Source organism: Narcine bancroftii, chromosome 1 (genome assembly GCF_036971445.1).
Source record: "Narcine bancroftii isolate sNarBan1 chromosome 1, sNarBan1.hap1, whole genome shotgun sequence".
Classification (NCBI taxonomy): Eukaryota; Metazoa; Chordata; class Chondrichthyes; order Torpediniformes; family Narcinidae; genus Narcine; species Narcine bancroftii.
This window is the reverse complement of record NC_091469.1, coordinates 36479064-36491973: the sequence shown is the minus strand read 5'-3', so window position 1 is coordinate 36491973 and position 12910 is coordinate 36479064. Positions and strand designations below refer to the sequence as shown.

The 12910-nt window shown below is 38.8% G+C and overlaps 1 protein-coding gene across 4 annotated transcripts in view; it reads left to right on the top strand.

Annotated features, from left to right (window-relative positions):
* The window catches only part of LOC138757083 (SWI/SNF-related matrix-associated actin-dependent regulator of chromatin subfamily E member 1-related-like), a 38235-nt gene that overhangs the window by 2020 nt on the left and 23305 nt on the right, over positions 1-12910 (top strand). For all 4 annotated transcript variants that reach the window (XM_069923835.1, XM_069923825.1, XM_069923854.1 and 1 more), the window contains exons 2-3: positions 2568-2643; positions 3845-3965. In XM_069923835.1, coding sequence (XP_069779936.1) covers positions 2621-2643; positions 3845-3965 — 144 coding nt within the window. In that variant the 5' untranslated portion in view covers positions 2568-2620. The remainder of the gene's footprint in view (positions 1-2567; positions 2644-3844; positions 3966-12910) is intronic.

The following is a 12910-nucleotide window of genomic DNA, read 5'->3' as shown; positions in this document are numbered from 1 at the left end:
TGTGGTGTCGTGTATATCTCAGCAGGTACACCTGGCAGTGGTGTCATGTACATCCAGTGCGGGTGCACTGTACGTCGAGGTGGTTACACCCAGCTGCGGGTATTCAGTAGATCGAGGCGGTTACACCCAGCTGCGGGTGTACTGTACGTCGAGGTGGTTACACCCAGCTGCGGGTATTCAGTAGATCGAGGCGGTTACACCCAGCTGCGGGTGTATGGTGGGTCGAGGCGGTTACACCTAGCTGCGGGTGTACGGTAGGTCGAGGCGGTTGCAGCCAGCTGTGGGTGTACGGTAGGTTGAGGTGGTTACACCTAGCTTCGGGTGTACGGTAGGTCGAGGCGGTTACACCTAGCTGCGGGTGTACGGTAGGTCGAGGCAGTTACACCTAGCTGCGGGTGTACGGTAGGTCGAGGTGGTTACACCCAGCTGTGGGTGTACGGTAGGTCTAGGCAGTTGCAGCCAGCTGTGGGTGTACGGTAGGTTGAGGTGGTTACACCCAGCTGTGGGTGTACGGTAGGTCGAGGCGGTTGCAGCCAGCTGTGGGTGTATGGTAGGTTGAGGTGGTTACACCCAGCTGTGGGAGTACGGTAGGTCGAGGCGATTGCAGCCAGCTGTGGGTGTACGGTAGGTTGAGGTGGTTACACCCAGCTGTGGGTGTACGGTAGGTCGAGACGGTTGCAGCCAGCTGTGGGTGTACGGTAGGTCGAGGCAGTTACACCTAGCTGCGGGTGTACGGTAGGTCGAGGCGGTTGCAGCCAGCTGTGGGTGTACGGTAGGTTGAGGTGGTTACACCCAGCTGTGGGTGTACGGTAGGTCGAGGTGGTTACACCCAGCTGCGGGTGTACGGTAGGTCGAGGCGGTTGCAGCCAGCTGCGGGTGTACAGTAGTTCGAGGTGGTTACACCCAGCTGTGGGTGTACTGTAGGTTGAGGTGGTTACACCCAGCTGCGGGTGTACTGTAGGTCGAGGTGGTTACAGCCAGCTGCGGGTGTACGGTAGGTCGAGGTGGTTACACCCAGCTGCGGGTGTACGGTAGGTCGAGGCGGTTACACCTAGCTGCGGGTGTACGGTAGGTCGAGGTGGTTACAGCCAGCTGCGGGTGTACGGTAGGTCGAGGCGGTTACACCCAGCTGTGGGTGTACAGTAGGTCGAGGCGGTTACACCTAGCTGCGGGTGTACGGTAGGTCGAGGCGGTTACACCCAGCTGTGGGTGTACGGTAGGTCGAGGCGGTTACACCTAGCTGCGGGTATACGGTAGGTCGAGGTGGTTACAGCCAGCTGCGGGTGTACGGTAGGTCAAGGCGGTTACACCAAGCTGCGGGTGTACGGTAGGTCGAGGCGGTTGCAGCCAGCTGTGGTTTTGTGCACAGTGATAGGCACTTCTCAGTCTGAATGTCGTGTAGGATGGCCTGTAGACCCTGCTGAAGGTAAATGTATATCAAAGAAGATGCACCAGCTTTGGGCACAGAGCAAATGTTCACAGTGTAATTGTCAGTTGGTGTATCAAGCATCAGAATGGCTGGTCTGAGGTGCGCACTGCACTCAGCCTTAGTGATAATGTGTTCTATAGTGACTCTTGTATGCATTGCAACTGGCACACAGAGTGCTGGCTTTAGTGTGAACCACTACTGGTACGCTGTCATGTAGTACATCACAGCAAAGATGACTGGCTGTATGTGCAGTGAAGAAGGTACATTTGGCAGTGGTAGAAGTGTTTATCATGGCATTAACACTGGTTTTGGCCTGAGAGTAAAATGTGGCAGGTATACTCAACTGAGGCTATACTGTACATTGTGGGATCTAGACTCTGCCTTTGAGGTAGCGTGTTCTGCAGCAGGTGCACTTGCTGCGAGTGTGCTCCAGGCAGTTACTCTCAATTGGCTGTGGGTATAGTGTACACCTGGTGTGACTTTACAGTGCACCACAGCTGGTTCACTCAACTGTTGATATAGTGTGATCTGTATCAGTCAAGACTGTTCTGCCATATTTTACACCCTTGCAGGTACACCTGGCAGTGACCTTAGTGCACTGTGCAGTGCGTACACTCAGTGGATTCAGAGTATATTTGGCTCTGGTTGTGGAGTACACCTCAGCAGGTAAACCCAGCTGGCAAACAATTTGACAATTGTTAAGAGAATACGTTTTTGCAAATTCAGTTTTGTTGGACAGTCATTCACTTTAAATTCTTTCCTTGTGAGCATGTTGTTTTTCTCATCATCACATTGTTTAACTATATCTAGTTTCAAACCAGTTAAGAGAGACAGTGCCATAGCAAAGAAAGCTGCCATGGATGTAAATATTTTCCCTGAAACCCAATGAACACTTGTATTATAGTTTTAAATTTTGTATTTTTTTTTTAAATGATGCCCAGTAGTGTAATTTGCTCTCATGGATTAGTGAGATATTTGGTCAGACTGTACTGACATAGAAGGATCCACTTGTTGAATATAATAAAATTCTAGTAGTTTGTTCTTGTATACTTGATTTTATTTTGTATTGAAACCTGAAATTGTGAGGAACCTTAGCTTTGAGGTATTAATGTAGCTTCTTTTATAATTCTCCATCCAGGTCCTTTGTGTTAACTTGGCTCTTTGACTTCATCAGGCGCATGTTTGCCAGTGATGGATTGTGCACCAGACTCTGGGTAGGTTTAATTTTTAGCCTGGAAATATCAAAAATTACTTTTGAAATCTTGCACCCTAGTTCATCAGTTGTATATAATTGTTTAGATCGGTTTACAGCATTTTCAATGAACTCGCAACCTATTTTCCTTATTTAAGCAAACTTTGTCATCCTTTCTATAGGAATCTATGTAGTTGCCTGATTAAATCTTAAGGTGTTTTCTTGCATAGTAATGAAAAACTTAGTTGTTAATGTAAATTATCAGGCCATTTACTTGAATAGTGCATTCGTTAATATATTAGCTTCCAACATGGTGAAAGTTATCACAAACTGATCAATTCAGAAAATGACATTTTTGAATAGTTGACCTCTTTTAAAATGAGTTTCCTGTGAAGTACATATTTGTCTGGTTTTGTTTTGCTTTCTGATAGTATTTATCGAACATTTTGGTGCCTTGTAAGCATTTGAATGTTATTATTCAAAAAAAAATTAGTGAAAATTCAATTTGTCACTTGGTGGTTGTTATTTTCTTTATCAAAATGCAATTTGCTTTTCGGAAATCTTGATATCCAGCAACATTTGCAGCCCATGTTCCCTTTAAACTCAATGAGGCCCTGCACTCCCTTTAAACTCACCTCATTCACAGGTTAATTCATTATACAACTTTTTAACCTCCAAAAAAGCATGAATTGAAAACATGATGGATACGATAATAATAATTCAGAAAATCTGCCTGTTATTTGATGTTACTGTACATATTTCGCATCAGAATTTCAAACTCTAACTTTTAAAGAAGTGGCTTGGTTTGGGAGCAGGTATGATATTATTAACATGAGAAGCAACAACAGAAGTCGAACAGTTTCCTAAATATTTATTTTTGGCCAATAATCACTGCATAGTCACTAAAGTTCACTTTTGGTATTGGCTATAAAAAGATGATATCATAAAAATAAAAATACTGCATATGGATACTTTGTGTTTTTAATAATTTGTATGTGCTAAAATGAATACTGTACATGAATTTCTTCTTGTCTTCATTATTATGTTCAATAAGGTTTAATGCGTTCCTTTAGTATTTGATTATTGAATTCCCACAAACAATGTTTCTCATTTATTGTGGTCTCTATTCAATTTTCACACTGCATCCATTTCTTTCTGTGACAATGTCTGTTTCGATTATTGAATGTGAATCATATAATACTTCATTTGCATTGCCTTTATAGATGCTCTGGAGCTCCACGATCACCTCATGGTGTAAAACAGGATGGAAGTCAAACATCGAAAGGTCATAATATGTACAATGGATCACAGAAAAATGAAAAGCACATTGAGAAGAAAAATGAAGTAAGTAGTGCTATCATTTGAAATTCACCTTATTTGCCAGCTTTTATGCTCAATGCTCAGAAATGTGTTTCGTTAGTGAGTACTTACTAGTTTCATTTGGGCAAAGAAAAAACATAATTTAGTTGACAGCCACAAAGATCAGGACAAGGTTACTGTTTCCTTAGTGTAGATTCCTTAAGTGCTTCAGGAAACTATGAAGCACCTCTCCAGTTGATAACAAATCCATGACTTTCACAGAACACTCCTCTCACTTTTGCTGACCTTCATTGTTCAGATTTAATTGGAGTATATGATGGCTTTTGACTTGATGCTTCTATTTATCAATCATTTTTCTGATGTGTAAGCACTTTTACTCTTAACCATTTGCCTAATTTAATATGTTTTTGAAAGCACAAGGAATACACAAATTATAACATTGGAGGCTTTCAACATGATGGGATTATTTGTATCATTGCATCTGTGTTTTCAGTTGAGAACTCTTTTACATATTTTTCTCACAGTTTCCACCCAATTTCAGATTTAAATTTGTCCTTTTAACCCAATAATAGCTTCAGATGTAGAATTAATAGCTCCTGCGAAATGTAGATCAGGGAGATGTTAGGTGTCCTTGATGACTCCATTTGCAGAAAGTGTGTCCAGCTGCAGCTCCACTTGCACCTCTCCTTCCATGGCTCCCTCAGGGCAGGGGCAGTCGGCGGGAGCAGTTGGGTGGGGGGGGTGGCGGGAACTGTCAGGGCAGGGGGGCCGGTGGGAGCCATTAGGGCAGGGGGTGCTGATGCGGGGTATCAGGGTGGGGGGGAACCAGCGAGGGTCATCAGGGCAGGGGCCGGCAGGAGCTATCAGGGCATGAGCCATCAGGTCGGGGGGGGAACCAATGGGAGCTGTCAGGGCAGGGGCCATCAGGTCAGGAGAAGGCCGACAGGAGCCATCAGCACAGGGGCCATCAAGGCAGGGGGGCCAGCAGGGGCTGACAGGGTGGGGGGGCCAGCAGGGGCCGTCAGGGCAGGGGTGGCCAGTGGGGGGGCGTCAGGACAGGGGCAGCCTTGGGGCTGTTCATCTGTGGCTCAAAACGCAGCAGAGCAAAATAGCCGCCATCCCTACCCATAAACCCTACGCAGCTGGAACTGCTCTGTTTCCTATAACAGTTCCAGCTGCATGGGCATTATGGGTAAAGAAGACGACCATTGCTCTGCTGCGTATTTAAGACGGGTGATGCTACAGCTCCGGAGGGTGCTACAAAGTGCCGCTCAACATGAATGTGACGTAAGAAATTGATTGAAACAAATATTGTATTCGAGGAAAGATATTCATTTTTATAGTATTCTTCTTTGGCTTGGCTTTGCGGATGAAGATTTATGGAGGGGGTAAAAGTCCACGTCAGCTGCAGGCTCGATTGTGGCTGACAAGTCCGATGCGGGACAGGCAGACACGGTTGCAGCGGTTGCAGGGGAAAATTGGTTGGTTGGGGTTGGGTGTTGGGTTTTTCCTCCTTAATAATCCTCCCTAATAAACCCAAAGGTAAATCCTTCCACCTAATCAAATCTAATTTAATCCTTTTTATTAAAGGAAGATAATTAATTGAATATAAATCTTGAAATTCCGTATTAACATTAATTCCTAAATATTTAATTTGTGTAGTCCACTTCAAATTGGTAATACTTTTATATATTGAATAATCATCTTTACAAATTGGTAGAATTTCACTTTTGGCCCAATTTACTTTATAACCAGATAATTGACCATAATTTTCTAAACATTCTTGAATTGCTGGTAAAGAAATACCCGGATCCACCAAGTATAATAAAACATCATCAGCAAATAAATTAATCTTATATTCCTCATTCAAAACTCTCATACCTTTAACATTTTCATTTTGGCGTATTAATTGTGCCAAAGGTTCAATAACTATAGCGAATAAAGCAGGCGACAATCGGCATCCTTTTCTACTAGACCTTGTTAAATTAAAAGATTCTGAAATCCGCCCATTGACAGCAATTCTAGCCTTCGGACTATTATATAAAGCCTTTATCAATCCAATAAATGAAGAACCAAAACAAAATTTCTCAAGTACTTTAAACAAAAACTTCCATTCCACTCTATCAAAAGCCTTCTCTGCATCCAATGAAACCACTATTGGATAATTCATCTGAGATTTAGATTTGTTTATCAAAGTTATTAAACGCAAAATGTTATCTGACGCATATCTATTTTTTATAAATCCCGTTTGGTCACTATGTATTATTTTAGGCAAATATTGAGCTAATCGATTAGCCATAACTTTAGCTACAATTTTATAATCTACATTTAACAGCGATATTGGTCTATAAGAAGAAACCTGTAAAGGATCTTTATCTTTTTTTGGTATAACTGTAATTATTGCATTAGAGCAAGACTCGGGTAATTGAAAAGTATTATAAATTTGTTGTAATACATCCTTATAAATAAGAGATATATCAGCATAAAAAGTTTTATAAAACTCTATAGAAAACCCATCTTCACCAGGTGCTTTTCCATTTGGCATATCTCTTATCGCCATTTCTATTTCATTTTCTGTAAAGGATTTATCTAACTCTTGTCTGTCTTCTTGATTCAATTGTGGCAATTTAATATTTTTCAAAAAAGAATCTATAACATCTTCAGTTACATCTTTACATTCCGAAGTATATAATTTTTTATAGAAATTAAAAAATTCCTCATTAATTTCCTTTTGGCTAAAAGTAATACCCGATTTCTTTCTAATTGCTGGTATAATCCTGGATAATTGTTCCTTTTTTAACTGCCATGACAAAACTTTATGGGCTTTCTCACCCCATTCATAAAACTTATGTTTAGTTCGGTTCATTAAACATTCAAACCGATAAGTTTGTAATTCATTATATTTAAATTTTAAATTAGTTAACTGATTCTTTTGCATTTCAGTAGTGCTTTTTTGCAATTCTTTTTCAGTAGCAGTTATCTTTTTCTCTAAATCTTCAATCTCTTTAATTCTCTCTTTACTTTAGAAACATAACTAATAATTTGACCTCGTAAAAAAGCTTTCATTGCATCCCATAAAACAAAATGACTAGAAACAGAATTAATATTATTACTAATAAAAACTTCAACTTGTTGTTTTAAATAACTAATAAATTCTGGTTTTTGTAATAACATAGTATTAAATCTCCATCTTGGAGCTCTCTGAACATCTTGTGAACTCTGATATTCTAATAATAATAAAGAATGGTCCGAAACCGGTCTTGCCTTGTAATCCACCGATATAACCCTATCCTGCAAATGTGTTGAAATTAAAAAATAATCAATTCTAGAAAAAGAATTATGACGTGAAGAATAAAAAGAAAAATCTTTCTCTTTAGTATTAAATCTTCGCCAAATATCAACTAAATTCAAATCTGACATCATATTAGTTACTTGAACTGCCATCTTAGATTTCTTAATTACTCTTGGATACTTGTCCAATAAAGGCTCCAAAACCGCGTTTAAATCTCCCCCAATCATCACATTAGAATTTGATTGTCCAAGTAATAAAGACGTATCCACAACAAAAGCTGTATCCTCAACATTCGGAGCATAAACATCAAGCAAAGTCCATGCCTCATTAAAGATTGTACAGTTCAATTTTAATAATCTTCCACCATTTTTCTCTTCATTCTGTAACTGAAATGGTAAATTCTTGTGCACCAAAATTGCCACTCCTTTTGCCTTTGAATTAAATGAAGAATAAAAAACTTGTCCAACCCATTCACATTTGAGTTTCAAATGTTCCTTATCTGTTAAATGAGTTTCCTGCAAAAAAGCCACATTAACTTTTAATTTTTTTTAAGTAAGCAAGTACTTTCTTACACTTGCTGGTATAATCCTGGATAATTGTTCCTTTTTTAACTGCCATGACAAAACTTTATGGGCTTTCTCACCCCATTCATAAAACTTACGTTTAGTTCGGTTCATTAAACATTCAAACCGATAAGTTTGTAATTCATTATATTTAAATTTTAAATAATCCTATTGGATTATTTAAACCCTGGACATTAAAAGAAGCAAACTTCAATTTAGACATTCCTTACAACAACTCAATGAAAAAAAAAGAGAAAAAAAAGAAACCCCCCCGAAAAAAAAGGAAACACCCCTCCCCTTATTCCCTCTTAAAACTACAATCAAAAACAAAAAGATAAGAAAAAAATATTTATTTAAAAAAAAGTAATAGAAAAAAAACTTAACTCCTTAACCCAAAAATTAAGGAAAAAAAATCAGGCAAGAGGTCAACTACCTCCTCCTGTTTAAACCGCACAATGCGGTAACTCCCACAAAGTACTGGGTGTGAGATAACTCACACGTAGCTGATGACTTCTGGAAAATAGTGCCCACCCAGTTCCCTCTCCCAACTCCCATTTCGTATTAAACTATCATCATTATCTGAAATCTTCTCCAAAAAAAAGTAAAAGATTTGGTTTTTTTTAATCAACTTTGCCACTTCGACCACCATTGCTTCCATTTCTTCTTGAAATCTGATTCCCATCTTGTATCTCCACTCTCTTTGGAGACCGTGGAGGACTACGTCGTTCCTGAAATTGCGTAATTGGTAAAGATTGAGCAAAAGTCCATAGCTTCTTTAGGATTATCAAAAAACTTTGGCTGATATCCATCCTGAAAAATCTTCAATACCACAGGATACCTAAATGTTTTTTCCACAACAACTCTTTCACGGAATTAAATTCACGTCGTTGAAACATAATTTTGTTGACTCAGATCTGGATAAAAAAAACACGATTGTTCTGAACCATCAAAGGAGATCTATTTTGCTGTGCGTTTCTAATAGCCACACGTAAAATTGTCTCTCTATCACAGTAGTTTAAACAACGGACCAGAACAGGTCTTGGATTCTGTCCTGAAAAAGGTTTCCTTCCCAAAGCTCTATGAGCACGTTCCAATATTAAACCTTTGGGGAACTTGTCTTGTCCTAACACTCGTGGAATCCATTCAGTAAAAAAATTTCTTGGATCTGGCCCTTCTATGTCTTCTGGCAAACCAACAATTTTTACGTTGTTCCGTCTAGATTGATTCTCCAAATAATCAACCTTTTTTGCTAAATTTTTATTCTGAATCTGCAATGTTTCAATTGTTTTGTTTACATCTTGCAATTGATCTTGTACGTCGACTAAACCTTGATCACACATATCAAGTCTTTCATTAGTTTCAAGTTTAAAAGCTCCATAGTCAGCCATCTGTTGAGTGTTAATATCCACCAATGTATTAAGCTTGGAATAGACCTGGGTCATAGAATTACCTAGCTGTTTCATTGAAGAATATAACTTAAATTCAAGATTCTTGATAAGCATATCAGCAAAAGTAGATTCAGACATAGTAGGATCCTGCTGTTTCTGAGAGACCAAAGGATCTTCTGTCCCTTCCCTTGGTTTAGCAGCTTTTCTTGCAGTATGGCTCCGTGTAGAAACCCCTGCCACAGCCCCCTCAGCAATATCAGGAGGCTGATGGTCAGGGTTATCTTTAAGCCATATCTCATCAAAAGCCTTCATTATATCTAAACCTGGGGAAACCATCATAACTGGTGGTGCATTTCACAGCGCCACCGCTATATCAATCGGAGGTCGGCTCTTTAACTCTCCAGCTGGTGGCGTCCTAGCTGATTCAGCTGTCAAACTCTCAGTGACAGCGCTCACAGCGGACGTTGTTTGAAATACACGCGCCTGGCCAGCCCTTTGTTCCAAAGGCTGCCGGACATCATCTTTAAAGAGCCCTACCGGTACAGAACGAAGTTCCAATGCCGAATCCTGCACTTCTTCTCCTGGATCCATTGCACGCTGAGTCCTGGCTTCTTGTAAACAGGTAGGCTCAGATAATTTCGGGAAATGTAATTTTTTAATGATCTGTTGGCGTTTTCTTTTACTTTTTTTTAGCAAATGTACCATTAGCTATTAATTCAGCACTTCTTACTATTTATAGACTTTTTAAAGAATTTTAACGGGCACTTATAAACAAAACAATAACTCAGAGTCAGGAGAGGACTGGAAGGCACGTCTGTTCCTTACGCCATCTTGCCATGCCCCCTTATTCCTTATTTTTTAAACAAAAGTTTTTTTAAGGATTTATATAAAGCAATTAGAGACTTCTTATGGAAGGGAAAATTTCCGAGGTTAGCAATGAGAAAGTTGATGTGGGATTTCCAATTTGGAGGTATAAGATTACCAAATTTTCAGCATTATTATGAAGCAGCTCAATTTAAATTTCTTAGTGCATTAATGAATATGGATGATCCGCCCAGTTGGGCAAAGGTAGAAATGGCGGTTATTTTAGAAAAATTTCCTCATGAGTTTTTGTTTCGATGAAATAAAAATTTATTACGAACTTATGATGTACCAATATTGAAGCATTTATTGAATCTATGGACAAGTAAACTTAACAAATTGGGGCTCAAAAATAAATGGTCTGGACGATTGCCATTGTATAATAATCAACTTGTTCCTTTTACAGTCTCCAATATCACCTTGAAACAATGGGAAAGGAAAGGAATAAAAAATTTATCTGATTGTTTTATTGAAGGACATTTTTGTTCCTTTGATGAATTACAAAGGAAATTTGGTATTAGTGGAAATTCTGTATTTGTGTATTATCAATTAAGATCTTTTGTAAAACAGATATGTGGTCGACATATGATCTTACTGCCTGATTCTAATTTTGAGGAATATGTACTTTCAATACCAACAAAGGGATATATATCTGATTTGTATTGTATTTTACAAGAAACTGAAAGTAAAAGATAAGTTGAAATGGGAAAAAGATTTAGGTTTTACAATAGCTGAAGAAGCCTGGATGGAAATTTGCCAGAATAGTATTCGGAAATTGATTAATGCTAGATTAGCAATGATTAATTATAATTTTATACATCAATTATATTTAACACCAGAAAAATTTAAAAAATTTGGTCTTAGTAAGTTGGATTGCTGTTTTCGTTGTGACCAGACGGCTAATACTTTTTTGCACAATGTCTGGCTTTGTGATCGATTGCACCAGTTTTGGAAAGGTATTCAATCTATACTTAATAGTTTATATAATACCTGTCTTGTATTAGATCCTGATATATTTTTATTAGGGAATATGCAATCACTAATTGATTTAGGTTTAAAGGATTATCAGATTTCCTTTATCTATTTAGCTTTAGCTGTGGCCAAGAAATGTATAGCACTTACTTGGAAAGACAGAAATATATTACATTTAGATAGGTGGCATTTGGAGATGAAATCCTGTTTGACCATGGAAAGGATATCTTTTTCAATTCAGGATAGGATGTCTTTTTATAGGTTAAAGTAGACTGCGTTTGTTAAATATATGCATTTAAGTTTGCTTTAAATATGTTTTTAAGTGTGATATTTTAGTATTGATAACTTTTTTTTGTTAGTATCTTTACTTGTTATGTTTTATCTTTTGTTTTGTAAGTGGGCTTTTTTTTCTTATATATAATATTGTTCACTTTATTAACTCTTCACTGTTTATTTTGGGGGGGGTTAGACTAATTTTAAGTTAGGTTATTAATGTTGTGCAATAATTATGGGGGGGGTTAGTTTATTTAGTTTACCAATGTGGTACTGTAATTTTATTATCTTACTTTTATTCTTTTTAAATATAATCTTCTATTTTATTCATGTTATAAAATCTTAAATAAAGCTTTAAAAAAAAGAATGTGACGTAAGAGCAGTCTTTTAGGATGCTCCGTGACAGTCGTTTATATTTTTCCCTCCGCGCTTATACGAGCCTCCAGACGGAGGCTTTGCACGAAATAGCCTAATAACAGTACAACTCCAATTATCTGAGATGGTTGGGCCTATGTTGAATAAATTTTTTTCAGAGAACTGGTCATTTTTAAAAAAATAGCCCAGTAGCAACGGCAAATCACATGTAACAGTGTTTTTTTTTAAAAAAAAACAAACAAGGGAAAGCTTTTTAAGCATTAAAATAGTGTTTAATTTTCACCAAAAGAATACTGGCCGTCGCTGATCATCGACACCTCCCTACCGAGCCCTCGTAAGCCTGAGGTTCCCTCTCCTGCTACCGCGAGCCCAAGGCTCCTGCTGTCGGCAGCCTGAGGTCCTTGGTCAGCTCAGTTCTGAAAAATTTTTGGATAAATGAGGATTTCTGATTTGTTTTGGATATCCTCATTTATCTGAAATTTAATTTTTTTTTGATAAATGAGGATTTCGGAGAATCTGATTTCATAATTGGTGTTGTACTGTAAATAGATTGAAGACGGACTTCAGAATTAAGCAGGATTTCAATCCTGTCATGATTTTCTTGTTTTCTTTTTCAATCTTTTTATTATTATTATAATTTATAAACACATACAGTTCAAAGAGATATAAAAAATACATAGTGAGTAATGAATTAATACAGAGATATTAAACAATAATATTACAGCGCTTGACGTCCTGCTTTGCGGAAACTGCCAAAATGTTTGGCCTGGAAGTCAGCCTGAAGAAAACTGAGGTCCTCCATCAGCCAGCTCCCCACCATGACTACCAGCCCCCCCACATCTCCATCGGGCACACAAAACTCAAAACGGTCAACCAGTTTACCTATCTCGGCTGCACCATTTCATCAGATGCAAGGATCGACAATGAGATAGACAACAGACTCGCCAAGGCAAATAGCGCCTTTGGAAGACTACACAAAAGAGTCTGGAAAAACAACCTACTGAAAAACCTCACAAAGATAAGTGTATACAGAGCCGTTGTCATACCCACACTCCTGTTCGGCTCCGAATCATGGGTCCTCTACCGGCACCACCTACGGCTCCTAGAACGCTTCCACCAGCGTTGTCTCCGATCCATCCTCAACATCCATTGGAGCGCTTACATCCCTAACGTCGAAGTACTCGAGATGGCAGAGGTCGACAGCATCGAGTCCACGCTGCTGAAGATCCAGCTGCGCTGGATGGG